At 42.1% G+C, this 23265-nt stretch overlaps 1 protein-coding gene across 1 annotated transcript in view; it reads right to left on the bottom strand.

The window, feature by feature from the left end:
* Positions 1-23265, bottom strand: part of LOC137384384 (dynein axonemal heavy chain 17-like) — a 1056876-nt gene that overhangs the window by 405540 nt on the left and 628071 nt on the right. The window contains exons 46-47 of the mRNA XM_068058353.1: positions 19270-19443; positions 11806-12013 (exon numbers count right to left, since the gene is read on the bottom strand). Of these exons, the coding sequence (XP_067914454.1) occupies positions 11806-12013; positions 19270-19443 (382 nt within the window). The remainder of the gene's footprint in view (positions 1-11805; positions 12014-19269; positions 19444-23265) is intronic.

The following is a 23265-nucleotide window of genomic DNA, read 5'->3' as shown; positions in this document are numbered from 1 at the left end:
ATGTGAGAGATTTGTACCTTAAAAGGTAGCTCTCAAGAGAGAGAGGGGGAGATCACAGTAACATCACAGAAGGCTGTTGAGCTGGGGGCTGTGGAAGGATCCAGCCAAAATATGAAAGGAGCCCTGCTGCAAAGTCTACACTTCAGCTTGGTGCAACAGAGAACTGAAAGTGACCCATAACCTCCAATATGAAATCTTAACCACCACACCTCAACAAGTCAAGACTGCAAACAACCCAGGCCTGCACTGTTAATAAGAGACTGTTCTACTTAGATGTTTCAACAGGTTTACCGTAAACCATAAACACCTACCACATATTGCACCCTTACCATTTGCCTTCTATCTTCTCTTGAGAGTGCATGTGAGAGTGAATGCGTGCGTGAGTGGTGTTGCGAACATTTCAGAGAATGAATATTGTTCAATAAATAGTCTTCTGTTTTAAACCTACAAGAAAACCTGTCACTGTCTATTTGGCAAGTAAAACACTCAATAACATCAGATAAAGTCAACCTGGTTTTATACAGATGTAGAATCTTTTATGGCACAGAAGGAGGCCATTTGGCCCATCAGGTCCATGCCGGCTCTCCACCGAGCTATTCAATCAGTCCCACTCCCCCGATCGATCCTCATAGCCCTGCAAGTTTATTTCCTTCAAGTTTATTTCATCCAATTGTCTTTTGAAGCCATTGAACGTCCATCACTCTTGTGGCAACGAGTTCCAGATAATTAGCTCCACTGCGTAAAGAAGTTCTTCCTCATATTCCCCCTGCATCTCTTGCCCAAAACCTTTAATCTGTGTTCCCTCATCCTTGTACCAATCGTTAATGGGAACAGTTTTTCTTTGTCTAACTTATCTAAGCCTTTCATAATCTTGTACACCTCCATTAATTCTCCCCTCAATCTCCTTTCTTTTAAGGAAAGCATCCCCAGCTTTTCCAACCTAACTTTGTTAACTAAAATCCCCCATCCCTGGAACCATTCTGATAAAACTCCTCTGCACCCTCTCAGGGACCCTCACATCCTTCCTAAATTGTGGTGACCAAGACTGGACGCAATGTTCCAGTTGGGGCTTAACCAGACCTTTATAAAGGGTCGGCATAACTTCCCTGCTTTTGTACTCAATGGCTCTATGTATGAAGCCCAAGATCCCATAAGCTCTCTCAATATGTCCTGCCACCTTCAAAGATCAATGCACATGCATCCCCAGGTCCCTCTGTTCCTGCACACTCTTTAGAACTGTGCCATTAAGTATATATTGTATCTTCCTATTCCTTCTGCCAAAATGCATCCTCTCACACTTTGTCTATATTAAAATCCATCTGCCTCTTGTCTGCCCATTTTGCTAGCCTATCTATGTTCTGTTGCAGGCGTTTCATATCATCCTCACAGTTTGCAACACCTCCAAGTTTGGTGCCATCAGCAAATTTTGAAATTCTACTCTGTATTCCAAGATCCAAGTCATTTATATATACCAAAAAAAGGACTTGTCCTAGCACTGGCCCTTGGGGAACACAACTGGCTACCATCCTCCAGTCTGAAAAACAACCATTTTCTACGACTCATTATTTTCTGTCCTTGAGCCATTTTTTTTTATCCAATTGGACACTGACTCTCTTAGTCCATGAGCCTCAATTTTGTTAACCAGCCTATTATATGGTACCTTATCAAATGCTTTCTTAAAATCCATATAAACAACATTCCCTTCATCAACTTTCTCTGTTACTTCATCAAAAATTCAATTAATAAAGCATGATCTCTCTTTTACAAATCCATGCTGGCTCTCCTTAATGAACTCAAACCTCTCCAAGTGTCTGTTAATTTTTTCCTTGATTATTGTTTCTAAAACCTTACTCACCACTGATGTTAAACTAGCAGACCTGTTGTTGCTTGCACTATCCTTACAACTTTTCTGGAATAAAGGTGCAACATTTGCCACCCTCCAATCCTCTGGCACCTCCCCCGTATCCAGGGAAGATTAGAAGATTATGGCAAACCCTTCCGCTATCTCCATCCCCACTTCATTTAGCAATCTCAGATGCAAGCCATCTGGACCAGGTGACTTATCTACCCGAAGCATAGACAGCCTTTATAGTACCTCCCCGTCTCAATTTTTACCCTATCAATTGTCTCTACGCTCTCTGCTTCTACCAATATTTTGTCAGATACCACTGCCTTAGTGAACACTGATGCAAAGTAATTATTAAGTATATTAGCCTTGCCATGTACCTCTAATCATAAATTACCCTCTTTATCACTAATAGGCTCCACTGTACCTCTTACTACCTGCTTACTATTTACATGGTTCCCTTTTATGTTGACTGCCATTCTATTCTTATTTTCTCTCTTAGTCGGTGTTATTTTCCTCTTCAACTCCCCTCTCAACTTATTGTATATGGCCTGGTTCTCACTTGAAGAATTCACTTGACATGCATCATACACCCTCTTTTTTTGTTTCATCATAATGTCCATCTCCCTTGTCATCCAAGGAGCCCTGTGTTTGGTTCCCTTACCTTTCGCCCTTGTTGGAATGTACATAGCCTGTACCTGAAGCATCTCTTCCTTAAAGATAACCCATTATTCTGATACAGCTCTTCCTGTCAGTCTTTGGTTCCATTTTACCCTGGCTCTATCCCTTCTCATCACGTTGAAATTAGCCCTCTTCCAATCTAGACATTCTATCTTATTTTGTTTCTTGCTTTTCTGCATAACTAGTCTAAACCTTATGATACAATGACCACTCTTATCCAAATGCTCCCCCACAGACACTTGGTCCACTTGACCCATCTCATTTCCCAGCACCAGATCCAGCAATGCCTCCATTCTGGTTGGGTTGAGAACATACTGATCTAGGAAGTTCTCCTGAACATATTTCAGAAATTCCTCCCCCTCCTTACTCTTTACTCTAACATTATCCCCAAAAGATATTTGCGTATGTAAAGTCCCCCAATATCCACTCTATAGTTCTTGCATATCTCTGTGATTTCCCTGCAGATTTGCTCCTCTACATCTCTGTCTCACTATTTGGAGACCTATAGAATACCCCTAGTAGCATGATCATACCCTTTTTGCTTCTCAATTCTAACCAAATAAATTTTATCCTTGTCCCCTCAAGGACATACTTCCTATCCAACACTACAATGTCTTCCCTAATCAGTACTGCCACTCACGTCCCTTTTCTCCTTCTCTATCTTTTCTGAACACTTTATATCCTTATATATTAAGAGTCCAGTCTTCACCATTTTTAAGCCTTGTTTCTGTTATTGCCACTACATCACATTCCCATACTGCTATTTGTGCTTGTAGTTCACTAACATTATTCACCACACTTTGTGCATTGAAACAATGCATTGTAATCTTGTCCTTGCATTCCTTCTCATCCTTTTCAGTGCACTCCCATGTAATACAGAACTACTCCACTCCTTAGTACTAACACTCTCACATTATGCACCTTATTCTTCTTTCCTACTTCTATATGCTGGTGCCCATCCTCCTGCCAATTTAGTTTAAACCCAAACACACGAGTGAATCCCACGCGAGGACATTGGTCCCAGTCCTGTTGAGGTGCAACCTGTCTCTTTTTAGAAATAGAAATAGAAATAGAACATTACAGCGCAGTACAGGCCCTTCGGCCCTCGATGTTGCGCCGACCTGTGAAACCATCTGACCTACACTATTCCATTTTCATCCATATGTCTATCCAATGACCACTTAAATGCCCTTAAAGTTGGCGAGTCTACTTCTGTTGCAGGCAGGGCGTTCCACGCCCCTACTACTCTCTGAGTAAAGAAACTACCTCTGACATCTGTCCTATATCTATCACCCCTCAACTTAAAGCTATGTCCCCTCGTGTTTGCCATCACCATCCGAGGAAAAAGACTCTCACTATCCACCCTATCTAACCCTCTGATTATCTTATATGTCTCTATTAAGTCACCTCTCCTCCTCCTTCTCTCCAACGAAAACAACCTCAAGTCCCTCAGCCTTTCCTCGTAAGACCTTCCCTCCATACCAGGCAACATCCTAGTAAATCTCCTCTGCACCCTTTCCAAAGCTTCCACATCCTTCCTATAATGCGGTGACCAGAACTGCACGCAATACTCCAGGTGCGGCCGCACCAGAGTTTTGTACAGCTGCAGCATGACCTCATGGCTCCAAAACCCGATCCCCCTACTAATAAAAGCTAACACACCATATGCCTTCTTAACAGCCCTATTAACCTGGGTGGCAACTTTCAGGGATTTATGTACCTGGACACCAAGATCTCTCTGTTCATCTACACTACCAAGAATCTTCCCATTAGCCCAGTATTCTGCATTCCTGTTACTCCTTCCAAAGTGAATCACCTCACACTTTTCCGCATTAAACTCCATTTGCCATCTCTCAGCCCAGCTCTGCAGCCTATCTATGTCCCTCTGTAACCTACAACATCCTTCGGCACTATCCACAACCCCACCGACCTTCGTGTCATCCGCAAATTTACTAACCCACCCTCATCCAGGTCATTTATAAAAAATGACAGACAGCAGTGGCCCCAAAACAGATCCTTGTGGTACACCACTAGTAACTAAACTCCAGGATGAACATTTGCCATCAACCACCACCCTCTGTCTTCTTTCAGCTAGCCAATTTCTGATCCAAAGCACTAAATCACCTTCAATCCCATACTTCCGTATTTTCTGCAATAGCCTACCGTGGGGAACCTTATCAAACGTCTTACTGAAATCCATATACACCACATCCACAGCTTTACCCTCATCCACCTGTTTGGTCACCTTCTCAAAAAACTCAATAAGGTTTGTGAGGCACGACCGACCCTTCTTTCTGCTCCAGAACTGGTTCCAATGCCCCAAGAATCTGAAGCTCTCCTTCTTGCACCATGCTTCAAGCCATGCTCTTGATCCTCCCTATCTTCCTATTTCTGCTCTCGCTAGCGCATGGCACTGGGAGTAATCCAAAGATTTACGACCTTCAAGGTCCTACTCTAACTTTCTCCCTAGCTCCTGAAAATCTGACCATAGGACCTCAATACCTGCCCTTGCTATGTCACAGGTACCACAACTTCTGGCTCACTCCCTTCCCCCTGCAGAATATCCTGCACCCTCTCTGTGATGTCCTTTACTCTGTTACCAAGGAGGCAACACACCATGCAGGACTCACAATAATGGTTACAGGAATGCCTATCAGTCTCCCTGACTATGGAATCACCTATAACAACTGCATTTCTGCATTTTTCTGCTCCCTCCTGTACAGTCCCACCACGCCCATTGGCGCCATGGTCTGGCCTGCATTCCTTCAAGGTATCATCACTCCCAGCAGTCTCCAAAGTTGAGAGTAGCACACACCCCGAAGACTCCTGCACATCCTGCCTCTTCCTACTCTTCCAGATGGCCACCGACTTACTATCCTAAACTCAAACTGCCTGTGGAGTGACCATCTCATGGAATGTATGATCCAGAAAACTCCATCTCCCTGATGCTCCACAGTGATTCCAGATGCCCCTCAAGCTCGAAAATCCTGAGCTCGAGCTGAAGCAGCTGGAGACACTTACTACACACATGGTCGCCGAGACACATGAAGTGTCCTGAAGTTCCCACATGACACAGGAATTGCAATTAACATGTCACAGTTGCTCATCCATGATCTAAAAAAAACTCTCTATTCACTTTTTATACAAGCTATTTAGTACCCTGTTTAAACTATCAATTGTAATTAATACCTCTAGTCCTGCTTTGTGCTTATAATCTTATTACAACACTTACTGTTACACTACCCCAATTGAATATTTTTAATTGCCCAGCTCCTAATTTGAACCAATGTCCAATTTAGAGAGGAAAAAGAGAAAAATAGTCACCACTCACTTACCTTCTTCCCTATGACATCACACTATAATTTACTTTAGAATGTAGTCGGTCAGCATCTCCCTCTTAGGCCCATTCCTTTGCACTGCAACTGGTCTAATTGTGGTTACTTTCAGGCCCGCTTGTTCACCCTACCGCCGATCTCACTGTGCTCCCTCTCAGGCCCACTCCTGTATACTGCTGCCGGACTCACTGTGCTCCCGCTCAGGCTCGCTTCTTTATACTGCTGCCAGTCTCACCTTTTATGAAAGGGAAATCGTGTTTGACAAATTTATTAGTGTTTTTTTGATGGTGTAACTTGTAGTGTAAAGGGGAATCAGTAGATGTAGTTGGATTTCCAAAAGGCATTCAATAAGGTGCCTCAAAAAATGTTAATATGCTGGGGGCATTATATAAGCATGGATGTAGGATGTAGGAATGGTTAATGGACAGGAAATAGAGAGTAGGGATAAACAGGGCATTTTCAAGTTGGCAGGCTGTAACTAGTGGAATGCCGCAAGAATCAGTGCTGGGGCATCAGCTATTTACAATCTATATTAATGACATCGAGTAAGAGTGAAAGTAATGTATCTACATTTGTTGATGATACAAAGTTAGGTGGGAATGTAAGCTATGAGGAGAACACAAAGAGGCTGCAAAGAGATGGAGATGGATTAAGCGAGCAGGCAACAAGGAGGCAGATGGAGTATAATGTGGGGGAGTGTGAGGTTATTCATTTTGGTAGCAAGAATAGAAGAGCAGAATACTTCTTAAAAGGCATGAAACTTTTAAATGTTGATGTTTAGAAAGACTTGGGTGTACTTGTACAAGGAACACATAAAGTTAGCATGCAGGTACAGCAAGCAATTGGGAAGGCAAACAGCATGTTGAACTTCAGTGCAAGGGGATTGGAGTACAAGAACAAGGAAGTCTTGTTACAATTGTACAGGGCTTTGGTGAGACCACACCTGGAGTCCTGAGCGCAGTTTTGGACTCCATATTTAAGGAAGGATCTACTTGCCTTGGAGGCGGTGCAGTGAAGGTTCACTAGACTGGTTCCTGGGATGAGAGACTACAATGAGCGACTGAGTAAATTGGGCCTATACTCTCTGGGGTTTAGAAGAATGAGAGGTGATCTCATTGAAACATAAGATTCTGAGGGGGCTTGACAGGATAAACACTGAGAAGTTGTTCCCTCTGGCTGGGAAATCAACCCTCTAGAAAAATCATTTAGGAATGAGATGAGGAGAAATTTCTTATGTCATTTCATCACTCCTGTCCTATATCCTATCACAGACTTTACCACAGTCCTCTTCTATTCCCCACTTCTGGTTCTGTACTTATGTATAAACAGTTAAATCTCTAACTTCTCCCAGTTCTGACAAAAGATAATTAGCCTGAACTGTTAACACTGTGGGCTACCTATGGTGGAGCGATTGAAATCGGGGATGCTCAACAGGCTGGAATTAGAGGAGTGCAGCTATCTCAGAGGGTTGTGGTGCTAGAGGAAGTTACAGAGATAGGGAGAGGTGGGGCCATGGACATATTTCAAAACAAGGATGAGAATTTTAAAGTCTCTGCATTGCTTTACCAATATAGGTCAGGGGTAATGGGTAATTGGGACAGTCGTGTTAGGACACAGGCAGCAGAATTTTGGATGGCCTCGAGTTTATGGAGGGTTGAACTTGGGAGGCTGGCCAAAAGTGCATTGGAACTGTCAAGCCTAGAAGTAACAAACGCATGGATGAGGGTTTCAGCAGTAGATGAGCTGAGGCAGGGGCAGAGTCATGTGATGTTATGGAGGTGGAAATAGGCAGTCATGCTGATGGCGTGGATATGTGGTTGGAAGCTCAACTCAGGGTCAAGCATGACAGTCTAGTTCAGCCTCAGACACTTGCCAGGGAAAGAGTTGGAGTCAGTGGCTAGGGAACAGAGTTTGCGGCAGAGGCCAAAGGCAATGGAGGAAATTTCTGCTCATCTAGTGCTGGATGTCGGGCAAGCAGTCTGACAATTTAGAGACAATGCAGGGGTTGCAAGAGGAGAGCTAGGTATCGCAGTGTACATGTGAAAACTGACGCTGTGTTTTTGGACGATGTCATAGACAGGCAGCATGTAGGGGCTGTACATCTAACTCTTTGTTTTCATCATCTGAAAATGAGTGATGAGCCTGTTCATCCTTTTCCACCTGCAATCCACTCTGCTGAGCAATATTGTGCAGGATGCAACCACCACTATCAATCTGGACACCCTCGCTGGCAAATACAGAAGGACGTATCCAGACCTGTCCAGACACTTGAAATGTATCTTCAAAAATAACACTTGTGGTTTATAAAAGCTTGTGGTTACTGTGGTGGTGTTCAGATTGCCATATGTTTGCAGTTGATGTCACCCTGTATCTATGGTGGAGGGGAGGTGCAAATCAAAGATTTGCATTTATATAGAGTCTTTTATGACTACAGGATGTCCCAAAGCACTTTACAGCCAATGAAGTACTTTTGAAGTGTAGTCATTGTTGTATTGTAGGAAATCAGTCAGAAAATCAAATCCAAATTCCCCGCTCATTCTGGCTATTGTCATCACAGGGAGAATTTACATAATTATTGACTCTGGAAAACAAACCATCAATAACCTTCCTTATGCATTTATGTGTAAGTGACTGGGAGATCCTGAATATGTTGCGCCCTTGAAGAATGTGGAGGTGGAATATTTGAGGGTGATGGCCACTTTCAAAGCCACTGGTATTGCTTGGCCACCAGGAAGCCAGTCTTCCTGTAGGAGGCTGCAGATGTCTGTCACCACCTGACATGACAGGTTCTGCAGAAGCACTGGCCTTTTGAGAGGTCAAGGAAGCTGAGTCTCTGTCTGTAGACCTTGTGACATGGGTAGTACTTCCCTCAGCCTCAGACCTTCTCCAACGCACCTCTCTCCAGTAACTCCTTCCTTGCATGTACTGATCCCACCACAGCAGATCATTGGTGTCATGGTTGGTAATGGTATTCCTCCTCTGATCTGCTATTAAACATATCCAAGGTACCTCCCCTCCTGATCTTGCCAATTTGAAATCCTCAAAGTTGGAAAAAAAATGTATCCACACAGCGCACTCTGCCTAACATTTTCCAGTGGAAACTGAAACATTCACTGCAATAAGTGACCTTTATTCAGATGGGCCAATGACAAGTTTAAATACACACCTAAACTGCTGCTTAAACACACTTGCTTTTCCCTGGTCAGTTTCCTGAGACTCAGCAAACCTCACTGGAATCCAAAGCTTTCTCACTGGAATCCAAATTCCATTAAAACTGATATTCTCATCCCCATGGAGAGCATTAACAAATGAAAAGAATCGAACCAACTGAGTGACCCCAATTTAGGAAACCAAAAACCAAACAGACAAGATTTCACTTTTATAAATTTTACTTTAACACTCAAACCAAAACCAACATAAATTAAACATGAACTAATGGTAAAATCACAGTCAATATATATCTTAAAGGTTATATGCTAACAATTGGATGCAATAAAGAAGGTCCTTACTAGTCCTCTGAACAGGCCTATCAGCAAGACGGTGTTGCACAGTCTCACAGTACAACAAAATCAGGATCTTCCTCAGATTTGTTTTCAAGTTTGTCCTCCAGGATGCAAATATGGAAGTAATGAGGTCCCATTGATAACAAGCGATGCAATATTCCCTTTAACTTTTTGGTTTTGTCACCTCTCGAACAACTTCAGCCTTATCCATTACTGTCCTGATGGTGTGGCTCCACTCATAACTTTTCAGTCGCTGAAGACAACGACCGTAAATCAATCTGCAATGGTCAGCCCTCAGCCTGTCTCTTTAAAGCAACCGAGCTGATTTTCCTTCCACTGCAGAGTCCTACACGACTGCCCAAAAGTCTTCTTTTTACCAAGCACACACAGCCTTTAGCTGGCTTAACACTTTGTAGAGTTTTCTTGAAACTGAAAGTTAATCTCCCAGTCACATGTCCTTGGTTAAAATAACAACTGTTTGTTTTCAATCACAGACTGTTTGTTTGTCCAAACTGTGTTTGACTTCAACCTGGAAACCCCCATCCCCAAATCGGGGACCATCTCAAAAACACAAACATAAGCTGTACAGCCCATGGAAATGGGCACGTTGAAGCCAGGTTGCACTCCTGCTCTAAACCTCAAAAATTTTAACCTCCACCCAACCCAACTGTTCATGGGGTTTAAAATTCTTCCCAATATTTTGGTGAGTGAGTGATCAATCTATGGAATAGGCTCCCGAGGGAGATGGTAGTAGCAGTTTGTATTGATCCATTCAAATGCAAATTAGATAGATTTCTTTCACAATATAATACTTTCAGATGCAACATATGAATAACTTGAGACATGACATGTGGTAGACGTATCATGAGAAACAGGTGGCTTATGACCTATGCTTCTCAAAGCTATCCACTGCTGGCATTTTCCTTGCATCCTGTAGACTGATGAAAATTGATTGCTATGATTAGTGAACAACTCCATTATCGCTGTATGATGTGACTACCAGGGAGAAAGCGAACTCGATGGGCCTTGGTCTTTTTTCTTCAAGGTATTCCTATGTTCTGAGCAAGTTAAGAGAAGGGAAAAAGGAAAGGGAGATGGCAAGACACCCTGCTGTGTCAGGCCTCCAGCTTCAACATCTCTGATGCTGACGGCTCTATGTCTTCCTATGATATTGATGATGGCCTCTTCCATAAGAGGGACTTCCTCAACTACAACAGCAACCTGTATTTACATAGCATCTTTAATGTAATAAAATGCTCCAAGGCACTTCACAGGAGCCTTATAAAACAAAATCTGACACTGAGCCACACAGGGAGATATTAAGGCAGATGACCAAAAGCTTGACCAAAGAGGTTTCAAGAAATGTCTTAAAGGAGCAAAGAGAGGTGGGAAGTTTAGCAAGGGAATTCCAGAGTTTATGCCCTTGGTAGTTGAAGACACAACCGCCAATGAGCGAATGGGACTTAGGGTGATTTAAGACACAGGTAGCAGAGTTTTGGATGACCTCAAGTTTACGAAGGGTAGCACAAGGGAGACCGGCCAGAAGTACATTGGGACAGCCAAGTCTAGAGGTAACAAAGGCATGAATGAGGATGCTAGTAACCCCCTGCTGTTGTATGCTAGCTTCTCCCATTAGGAGACAGGAAGAAAGTTAATATGTACCTTGGGCAAGTGCTTTCAATAAGTATTAGCTATTTTACCATAGTGTGTATGATGACAGGGAGAAGAAGCAAATATAGCCATGAAGGAGAAATAGTTGTGAAAGCAGTAGCAGCTTTTGAGGGTTTGTGTTCAAGCAGAGGAAGGATGTGTAATGAGATCTCCCATGCTGACTTATGGAAAGCCATGGAAAGTAGGGAAGGGGAGGAATGATAGCGCTGAGGCAAAGGTAGGGTACTTCAGGGTTGTATATGAAAAATCTGAAAACCTGTCTTACCTTGGCACTCTGGGAGAGATCATGAAGTTTCTTTCTGCAGTACATTCATGTGTTATGCTAACTCTTGCCATGCCCACTCAACAATTTCATGTGATAACTATCAACTATCCTAAGGGAAGAGATTCTCTATCCTGAATCTTCATGGCTGCGTCTGAAAACCCCAGAGCCCTGCTGGAACTCTTCTTACCTACACACATCTTCTTGCAGTCCAAGGTATTGCATACGTATTTTGGCGACAAAAAAGCACCTCCCCTTTAAACTGCTTACACCCTTAAGAACCTATAGCAGCATCTGATTTCCAACCTCCAAATCAGAGGGCTGTATATAGAGGGTGGGTTTCGCACTGGTAGCTCACCTTAACCATGTAAATGAGGAGTTTCCAGTAAATGAAAGAAGCCCCTGTCTTCTCCTAAAGACAATCATTGCTCTTGCCCTGTCCACCTCCAACCCATTTCCCACATGCAGATAAAAATCATCCCTATTCACTTTGGGTAATTTCAATACCTTGTAGCATTGCAGAATTTGTGTAGAAGTTAAAAGGGACCGCCTGAATCAGATAATCCTCAATATTAAGACTATTCAACTTTTCGCTCATGAGTACCGATTTTCCAGTTCCAGCATTTCCTGCTAACATTATTGGCTGGCCAATATCTAGCAAAAGATCAATGAAATAACGTAGTCGAATGGTCTCTGTTGTATGTACGAAGGCAGCCTATGTCACAAGAAGTTACAATTAGGAAATAAATTTACTAATAGCATTTAAATACAGTTTGTACTTTGAAGCTGCTGATTTTTTATAATTAATAACTTTAAGTTACCATTTTGTAGTGGAGCATCCATTCACAAAAACAAAGCTTAAGAATGGAACAAAACTTAAGAATAGAACTATGACTGCTGTATACATTGAGAAGGATATCAATGCACATTAGAATACTGCAGATATATACAATAGTGCACCATCTGCGCCTTGTTGCAACCTTTTCTCTGCCTAATGGCTATGTCAGTTAACATTTAAGTCTATTCAATGAAACTTTGGTCCTACTTTGTGAAACTACTTTGTTGGTCCACTCCTTTCCTGAGCATAACTTCATCAACAAAGTTCTGTGTTTCTCAGTTTTATTTTTTCTGCATTATACACAAGAACACAAGAAATAGGAGCAGGAGTAGACCATATGGCCCATTGAGCCTGCTCCACCATTCAAAAAGACCATGGCTGATCTTAGGATTCAACTCTACTTTCCCGCCTGCTCGCCATACCCCTTGATTCCCTGAGAGACCAAAATTCTGTCCATCCCAGCCTTAAATATATTCAACGATGGAGTATCCACATCCCTCTGTGGTTGGGACTTCCAAAGATTCACAACCTTTTGAGTGAAGTAATTTCTCCTCATCTCAGTCCTAAATGATTGGCCCATATCCGTGTTTTAGATTCCCCGACCAGCGGAAATAATCTATCAGTGTCTACCCTATCCAACCCCTTGAGAATCTATATGTTTCAATGACATCACCTCTCATTCTTCTGAACTCCAGAGTACAGGCCCAATTTACTTAATCTCTCATCATAGGACAACTCCCACATCCCAGGGACCAATCTAGTGAACCTTCGCTGCACTGCCTCCAATGCAAGTATATCCTTTCTTAAATGTGGAGAACAAAACTGCACATAGTATTCCAGATGTAGTCTCACCAAAACCCTGTACAATTGTAGCAATACTTCCTTGTTCCTGTACTCCAATCTCCTTGCAATAAAGGCCAACATGCCATTTGCCTTCCTAATTTCTTGCTGTACCTGCATGTTAACTTTCTGTGTTCCTTATACAAGCACACCCAAGTCTCTTTGAACAGCGACACTTACAAGTTGCACACCTTTTAAAAATTATTCTGCTTTTCTATTCTTATGACCAAAGTGCATAACTTCACACTTCCCTATATTATACTCCATCTGCCATCTTGTTGCCCACTCACTTAGCCTGTCTATATCTCTTTGCAGCCTCTCTGTGTCCTCCCCACAGCTTACCTTTCCACCCTGATGTTCAGGTCACAGATCTGAAACGTTAACTCTGCTTCTCTCTCCACAGATGCTGCCTGACCTGCTGGATATTTCCAGCACTTCCTGTTTTTATTTCACCAGTTTTAATACTGTCAATACTTTTCGAAAGGAACAGAAGCAGGCCATTTAGCCCCTCAAGCCTGTTTCATCATTCAGTGAAATCATGGCTGATCTGAGATCTGACTTTATATATCTGCTTTTGCCCCACATCCCTTAATACCCTATGGTAAACAAAAAATTATCAATCTCAGATTTAAAATTAACAATTGATCTAGCATCATGTGCCATTTGTGGAAGATAGTACCAAACTTTTGCCATCCTTTTGTGTAGACGTGTTTCCTAATTTCACTCCTGAGAGGTCAAGTCATTGCCCCGGTCCTAGACTCCCCAACCAGCAGAAATAATTTCTCTCTATCCACCGTATCTGTTCTGCTTAATAACTTGTAAACGTCTATCAAATCATCCCCTAAACTCCTAAATTGCAGGGAATACAACTTTAGTTTGTGCAATTTCTCCTCATAAATTGACCATTGGTGTTACCATTCTAGAACAGAGGAGGCTGAGAGGAGATTCAATTGAGGTGTATAAAATTATGAGACTCCTAATTAGAGTGGATAGGATGGGCCTATTTCCGTTAACAGAGAGGTCAATACCAGAGGGCATGGATTGATGGTAATTGGTAGTGTTACCAGATTGCTTCCGTTTCTTTTGTAAAATATGTTTTAAAGAACCTATAGTTGAATTCTGGACATTGATTCATCTGGAGATTGCTGATCTTTGTGTTTTAAAAAACAAAAGGGAAGGTCAACAGAAGGTTGGCTAGTAAATAAGTCTTACTGGAAAGCATATGTTTGCAAATAATGTAGCAGGGGTTGTGCTTGTGACTCTGAACGGATGTTTGCAAAGGAATGACAAACCAAGATTTATGGTTATCACAGGACTTGTTTCTGGAAAAGGTTAGTTCCAATTTGAACTGTTAAAAAAGCCAGTTGGTGTCTGGCCTAAAAACAGCAAGAAGGAGTTGCTGTGTGCCTTCCAGGAGAAGACAGCTGACATCTTTCTGACTTTGAAGAATCCTTACATCTTTAAAAAAATCCAGCATCAAGATTTACTACTTCCTCCTGTATTTGAAGAAACATTTACTGCTATATTGCTGTTATAAGACCTAAGAAGATCCTTGATGCTGCTTCCTGCTGTAAAGCCTGACTGGAGCTTTCTGTGCTGCATCTTTTGGAAGCCTATCCAGACTGATCATCAACATCGCCTGGAAATAACTGTTCTAGGAAGATTCCATTGACAGCCACCAATTCGTCTTTGGAACACCTTGCCAAAACAAAGGACTTCCTTCCATACCTTCTTTTATGCCTAAGTGAGGTTATTTTATTCCTCTATTTCTTTGTAACAGCTGTAAACAAAAATCCCTTTTCCCGGTTAACCAGTTGTGTATGTATGTTTGTGTGCGTGAGGACTAGGATAAATAAGGGGCTTTAATATTTCAATTCATTTGTCTGTTTCCTTGATTATTGGTTAGGACTTGGTTTATAATAAACAGATAGTTTTGTTGTTTATTAAAGAAACCTGGTTTGTGTGCTTTATTCTGGGGGGAAAATAGAGTATCTGATTGCTTGTTTCGGTAAGTGGGAAAATTTAAATATATGTTGTGACCTGTGGAGAAGTGGAACTGAATTAACAGTGCACTCCTCCTGCCTCGGTCGTAACAGTAGAAAGATCAGAGGGGATTTGAGGAGTAATTTTCTCATTCATAGGGTACCGGGGGTCTAAAACTGTCTGCCTAAAAGGATCGTTGAGGGAGAAACCTCTCATCGTATTTAAAAAAGCTTGGATATGCACTTAAGGTGTCATGATCAACAGGGCTACAGACCAAGAGCTAGAAGGTGGGGTTAGACTGGATAGCTCTTTTTTGGCCTGCATGGACACAATGGACTGAATGGCCTCCTTCTGTGCATAAATCTTTTGATGTTTCGCACTGCTGTAATGAAGCTCCACCTAGAGGAGGATGCCCAACAGAAGAATCATCAACTGCCACTTGAAAGCTGATCACTCTGCTGCCTTGATGCTGACTCCTTGGTTTAAAGGTTATACATATTGAATGTGTTTTCACCTCCGAAATCTGTACCTATCTTTTCCACAATTCCATGTTTGAATCCCTCCCATCAGGTTTCTACCCTCACCATTGTATTGAAACGGCCCTAATCAAAGTGGCAAATGATATTCTATGTGACTGTGACCATAGTAAACTATCCCTTCTTATTCTTCTCAACCTCTCTGGAGCCTTCAACACAGTTGACCACACTATCCTCCTCCGTTGCACAGCTAGGTGGAACTGCCCTTGTCTGGTTCCATTCTCATCTATTGAATCATTACCTGCAACGGCTTCTCTTTGCACTCCTGCACCGTTACCTCTGGAGTCCCCCAAGGATCTATCCTTGGCCCTCTTTTATTTCTCCTTTACATGCTGCCCTCCAGTGATATTATGCCAAAATACAACAGGTTCTGCACATAAGCTAAGGACACTCACTCTATCTCACCACCACCTCTCTTGACCTTTCCACTGTCTCTGATTTGTCACACTGCTTGTTCAACATTCAATACTGGATGAATAGAAATTTCTTTTGACTAAATATTGGGAGGTCTGAAGCCATTGTCTTTGGTTCCCACCACAAATTCAGTTTCCTGACCACCGTTTCCAGACCTGGCAACTGGCTGAAGCTAGGCAAGACCATTCGCAACCTTGGTATTGTTTGACCCTAAGTTGAGCTTCCAACCACATATCTGGTCGTTCCCCAAGAATGCCTACTTCTACCTCTGTAACAGCGCCTGACTCCAACCCTGCCTTAGCTCATCCGCTGCCGAATTCCGGATGTATGACTTTGTTACTTTTAGACTTGATCATTCCAATGCTCTCTTATCTGGCCTCCCATCTCCCACCCTACATAAATGTGCTTATCTAAAACTCTGCTGAGCATATCTTAACTCCTACCAAGTCTGGACTACCCATCACCCCTGTGCTTTCTGACATTCATTGGCTCCTGGCTTGACAACTTTAGTAATTTTAATTTTAATATACATTATTCAATATGCAATTTTAATATCCTCATCCCTGTTTTCAGATCCCATCACCTTACCCCTCCCCATCTCATAGCCTCCTCTCTGATATCTGCATCCTTCAATTCTGGCCTCTTGCACACCCTTATTTTAATCACTCCACCATTGGCACTTTCAGTTGCTTTGATTCTAAGCTCTAAAATTTCCTGAGTAAACCTCTCCATCCCCTACCTCTCCTCCTTTAAAATGTTCCTTAAAACCTAACCCTTTGTCCAAACATTTGCTCATCTGGTTTGATATCTGCTTCTGTCACTCAGTGCCAAAAATGTTTTTATTGATAACGCTCTTGTTAAGCACCTTTTGCTTTATTAAAGCCACTATATAAATGCAAGTTGCTGCTGCTGTTATTGCTTGATGCTATCTTTATGCTTGTGTAAACTGTTTTAATGCTGCATGCAATGTTAAGTCATTAAAGATAACTTTGATTAATTAACATACAGAGTAGTGTAACTTTCAATTGCTCGCTACTGTCCATATTCCCTACAATCCATATCCCCTTTATCACCAAGTCTATTTCATAGAAATCATAGAATCATAGAAGGTTTAAGGCACACAAAGAGGCCATTTGGCCCATCGTGTCTGTGCCACCCGAAAAACGATCCACCTTTCCAATCTAATATTCATGTCCAACACTGCAACATTAACCATTTCTGCCACTACCTCAGCCGCATGCCACCAAAACCTTTCTCCGTGATTTTATCATATCCAGAATAAGTTAATCCAGTGCTATCCTCACTGGCTATCCATCATCCACCCTCTACAAACTTGAACTTGTCCAAAACACAGCCACCCACACCCTGTTCTGCGCTAAGGCCTATTCATCCACCCTCATCTTAGTTGACCCACACTAGATCCCCATCCATCAACACATCCAATCTAAAATTCTTGTTCTCATCTTCAAATTCATTCACAGCATTGCACCTCTCTATCTCTGCAACATCCTCCAGCTATACAACACCTTCCAAACTCTTCAGTACGTCCAAAGCTAATCTCCTATTGATCCTTCCCGCTTGCTCAATCATTGGAGGCACAACTTTTAATTACTTTCACCCTACTCTTTGGAGTAGTCCTTCCCTGAATCATCCACCTTTTAATTTATCTGACTTTTTTTTTTAGAAAACTTCTCAATACCCATTTTCTCAACCAAGCTATTAGCATCCTTCCGTGGCTCAGCTTCTGTTCTCTTTATTAGTCCTTTGAGACTTTTTTGTGTTAAAGGTACTAGGTAAATGCAAGTGGTTGTGCTGTTTAGTCCCTTCCCAAAATTTTCCACTCTAGCATCTCATTTCCTGAGAGCAGAAGTTCATGCTGTTTAGTTCTTTAGGCAATGGCTGCCCTCTAGTAACTCTTCTTGTCAGCCTGGATAATAAACATTACCTGCTGGAGGCAGGGGAGTCGGGCAATCATTGAAAAGCCTGATCCGTTTCTCAGCTGGCGAGGTAGTCTGCATCCTTGGTGTTGACTTGCTTTTTTTCCTTACACCAGACTCTTGCTAACTAGAGCCTGCTCCATCTTGCTGGATTTCATGCTACCCTTTTTACCTCTCTCCCTTTAGCTATTCACATGGTCTGTCCCATATATTTCCATTTTTATGCCTCCTTTTCTCTCCTGCCATTAAACCTTATGCTCTTTGACCGATTTCCTATTGTCCACCAAAGCGCATCACAGGTCATTCTATTTCTTTTCCTATGTTTTTTTTTGTTCCCCTTTCCCTTCTAAGTGTTTCTTTTTAAATGTTGTTCATTTAAATATGTTTCATAGTGTTTAGGTGTCTAAAACCTGAAATGGTGACTTTTTGATTCTTCACAAATGCACCCTGATCTGCTGAGCATTACCAGCTTTTTCCTTTTGTTTTCAGAGTCCCAGAATCCGTTGTATTTTACTTTATGTCTGATCTAATTCTTCTGTGACACCCACACATATGCAATAGTTACCAAGAAAGTGAAAGCAAAAAATCTAACAGAATTTTCTTTTTTTGGATCAAAGATATTGGAGCACAAATTCAACATGACAAATTTAGCAGAGCGATGGCTTGCCACTAAATTCACCAGGGTCTTCTTTTTATGTGGCCCTGGTGTTCACCTGAAATGAGTACAGGCTTCATTCCTATAACTCTGACTAGCTTCTCAGGCTCTTTTTTAAAATTCATTCATGGGATGTGGGTGTCACTGGCTATGCCAGCATTTATTGCCCATCCCTAATTGCCCTTGAGAAGGTGGTGGTGAGCTGCCTTCTTGAACCGCTGCAGTCCATTTGTGGTAGGTAGACCCACAGTGCTGTTAGGAAGGGAAATCTGCAGTGGCCTAATGAGATTGCTGGAGATCGCTGAAGAAACCAGAAGGTAAGTTTGCTTTAACGTATCTTAACGTGGAGCCAGACGGAGCAGGAGTGATCTACTTGCTTTCTCATCAATACTGCGGACCATTGCTAGCTAGCACTCACTCCACCTCCCTCCCTAGACAAGCAAAGGGGCTGGACTGGTGAGCTGCATTAGGATGCCCAATTGGTGCCTGCAGCTCATTGGATTTATTTCAGTGAAGCATGAGGACAAATTTAGGATGGTCCCCAGGCCTTTCTGTTCTGTTTCAGACATTAATGAATTTAGGCTCCACTAAGTCTATCTGTAGTATACCACCACTGTCTTGGTGAAGATCAGATAACTCAGATGAGGAATTAAAACCCGCATCTTTATGATCTGTATGACTCATTACTACATCACAAAGTTGTAGCGGGAACACCAAGGAAAGCATTAAAGAATTACTGATAAATATATATATTGTTCAATTAAGTACCTGGAGTGGTAAATCTGAATCCAACTCAAATGTGGGTACCTTTTCTGTCCAAGGCATAAATCTCTTTGTTTCAGAATCAATGTAGTAGTCAAAGACTGTACCTTGGGATGGGAACTTGACAGATTTAAATTCATTCACCCACCATTTGCTGAATTCTACACGATAATCCACCAGCTGGAAAAAACATTATACATTTCAAAAAATTTAGTAAACATACAGATTACTCGACTTATTCAATATTCAAAGTTTGAGCATTTGCCAAGCAAATTATAGAGACCTCCCCAATCAGTTTTAATTCATGGTGATACTGTAGAGCTTGTGTTTGTGTTTTTGAAACGACCCCTGATTTGGGGCTGGGTTTTCCAGGTTGGAAGTCAAACCCAGTTTAGACAAACAAACTGTCCTGTGATTGAAAACAAACAGTTTTTTTTTAACCAAGGACATGTGGCTGGAAGTTTTTAGTTTCAGTTTGTCAAACAAACTCCACAGAGTAAAAGCAAAATAATGCAGATGCTGGAAATCTGAAATAAAAACTGAAAGTGCTGGAAATACTCAGCAGGTGAAGCAGCATCTGTGAAGAGAGAAGCAGAGTTAATGTTTCAGGTCTGTGAAAGGTCACAGACCTGAAATATTAACTCTGCTTCTCTCTCCACAAACTCTACAGAGTGTTAGGCGAGCTAAAAGAACTGGGTGTGTTTTTAAAAGAAGGCTTTCAGAGTTGGGAGTTTCTGCTTGGAGTTGAAGCAGACTACTAGGCAACAGTTTGGCTACAGGTGAAGAAGCCTGGACTGAGGGCTGACCATTAGTTCGCTAGGGTCCCACGCCATCAGGACGGTAGTATGAAGGCCGAGGTTGTTCGATAAGCGACATGACTGAACCGTTAAAGGGAAGATTGCATCACTTGCTATTGACGGGTCCCCATTACTTCTACCTCTGCATCCTGGAGGACAGAACTTGAAAAATGACCTGAGGAAGATCCTGATCGTGTACTTTGGAACTGTTCAACAGCATTTTTCTATAAGACTGTTCAATGGACCATAAGGACTATCTTTGATGATCTGTTAATTAAACTGTAACCTTTGAGATGCATATATCAACCAGTATTTAACCGTTAGTTCATAATTAATTTATGTTGGTTTTGGTTTGAGTGTTAAAGTAAAATTTATAAAAGTGAAATCTTGTCAACTTGGTGTTTGATTCCTAAATTGGGATCATTCAGTGGGTTTGATTCCTTTCGTTTGTTGGTGGTCTTCATGGGGATCATAACATTATATATCAAGTCATCAGAGTTTGAATAATATAGGCAACTTAGATAAAGATTTCTTCATTCTTTGAATTAAGTTCAACCACTAATACATGTAGGAATTCCTGACATCTTTCACAGTATTCACAAGAAGCCATCTTCTTTTGAAAATCAGGGAGTGCACGTGGCCCACAAAATTGGAAAGGTAGGCCTCAGTGCACTTGACACTGAACTGATTCCACGAGAGCAGAAATGTTGTCAGTTTTGGCAGCCCCACTACAGGCATACATTGGCCTCTTTTGACCCCACAAAATTATTTTAATTAGTGCTAATTGATTCCACAATTAATTCCTGATTGCCTTTTCAGTACAGTTCCTTATTGACTGTTTGCCCCTATAAAATTGCTACTGGGAAGCCTCCATGCTATTCCCTTCAGAACTGGACATAATAATGCTGTTTGTTTTCTGCTTCTTTCTACTTTTTTCTGTTCTACGTTACTTTATTATACCTCCAACAGCAGCATCCTCACTGCCACAAATTGCCAAACTCAGTACAGATATTGCTCTGGGTTTGCCAATGCCTGTCATGAATTTGAAGGAAAAGGAACTCCCGTGGCCATGGAATTATGCGTTTCGATCCAGGCACAGCTCCTTGGGCACTTTACCGAGAAACCTGCCTCCAAGTTGGGTCATGTACTGGAGTGCACTCAGCACACAGACAGCCTTGCCTGTTGAACTCAAAATCACCACTGCAATAAATGTTTATGTCACTGGCTTATTTCAAATTTGCTACATCTGTCATAGGAAATTATGATTCCAATTTTAACCCATTCAAAACCCACCAACTTGCGCCAAGTTGAAATTGGGCCCAAATAATATTTGCCAGGGGAAACATCTAAAGCATTTCCTCCCTGGCCAGGTGGCTGATTCTTCAAAGGTGAAAGACTTTTTTGATGGCACACATATAGCTATTAAGGTGCTTAGTAGGAAAGCTATTATAACAAGAAGCTTTTTTTATGTTGTCTGATGCAACATAAAAGAGGTGTGTGGAGTTCAGGTTGTTGAAGATCTCAAAACAGATTTATTAAACAGCTAACTAATATATACAGCACAGAGCTAACTATTGCAGAGCTTGCCTCTTGGGGTTAAAGTAGCAGAGTGAGATTAGCCTGTAGTCACATGATTACATACTGGTACTTGGCTCATTAACATACTAAGATCTTAAAGGTACATTACTCTTAAAGGCAACCACACAACGTCCCCCTTCGTTCCAAAGATACATCTTGTATGCTAAAAGTAAAAGTACATAAACTCAGATAACATCAAAATTATTTACACACGTATAGAGATTATGAACTTTACAAGAACAGAGGCTCAAAAGTCCCCATAAGTCATCTCAGTGGTTTGACAACTCTTGCTCAGGTAGTTCGTGTCTCATCTGTTGCTGTTCATTCTGAAGTTTCTCCCTCTCTGTAATCAGTTTCTGTTGCTCTGCCTTCAGCTTGCTAACGGACTCTGTTGCTTTTCTCAAGATGACTGCTTTTGGGGCCTTGTCACTCTTGGAAAGTTCCAGCACCTCATCTTGAAGAGCCAATAGACAATGCTTCAACTCATTCCTCCTCTGCCTCTTCAGGACATTGCATGCCCTTCGTCTCTCCTCATCCTCTGTGTCTGAAGGATAGGGGCTCAAGGTTTAGGAGTGTTGGGGGAAGAGTACTTGGTCTCATGGAAACACCTGTCCGTTCTGGCTTGTTATGGTGCTGGTGGTTCTCTAGATAGCAGAAGTGAAGGCATAGTTATGCTGTTGCTGGGTTTCCAGACTGCACCATTTGATGTTGGTCGAAGTCTGCGAGCGGGTTCCGGTTCTTGGAGATTTCCCCTTGGCAATGCTCTTGTGAATAGAATGATGCTGACATCCTTACACGCTGGTAGTCCTGCCACTGCTGGTCCACTTGTGTCGACTAAGTAGAACGTTTGTGGTTTCCATGCTGACTTGTTGTATCTGCATTGCATTGTTAATGTGCCACTGCAAGGGATGGGTGACCCGTTGTATGCAGTTTGGCAGTTGGCAGTTGTATCATCGATCTCCAATGACTCCGGTACATATCTTTGAGGATTCAGACTGGTAGGATATTTGCACTAGCTCCGGTGTCAATCTTGACCTTGAGTGTATGTTTGCCAGCTTTCTTTGGGCACGTGATGTTGATAGTGGTGAAAGCTTCCAGTTATTGGACTTCATCAACGTGATGTGTCAGGTTCACAATGTGGAATGCTTGCTTGTCTTCTGACTGAGGCTTACTGGTACTTGTCTCAGGTCTGTTTTGCCATGGACTTTGTGTGTTGGCTTGAGTTTATGCAGATCTCTGGTGCTTTCCTTGCTGTTGTTGCAGTGTTGCTGTGCCTATCTTCTGTTGGCTCGTGTCCGACCATTACTTCTGTTCTTTCACTGTCGCTGGGTCAAAATTCTGGAACTCCCTCCTTAATAGCACTTTGGGTGTATCTACACCACGTGGACTGCAGTGGTTCAGGAAGGCAGCTCACCGCCACCTTCTCAAAGGCAATTAGGGATGGGCAATAAATACTGGCCATGTTCGCGATGCCCACATCCCATCAACAAATTAAAAAAAGCATTTCTACTGCAGGCTGGATAAATCATGTGGAATCCTACTCCACAGCTCTAAGAAAGATTATCTGTGTCTGATGTGTGCTGTCCAACTTTACCATTCAAAAAGGGGAACTGTACAGCCTGGAGGG

Source organism: Heterodontus francisci, chromosome 26 (genome assembly GCF_036365525.1).
Source record: "Heterodontus francisci isolate sHetFra1 chromosome 26, sHetFra1.hap1, whole genome shotgun sequence".
NCBI lineage: Eukaryota > Metazoa > Chordata > Chondrichthyes > Heterodontiformes > Heterodontidae > Heterodontus > Heterodontus francisci.
This window is presented reverse-complemented; position numbering and strand designations above follow the sequence as displayed.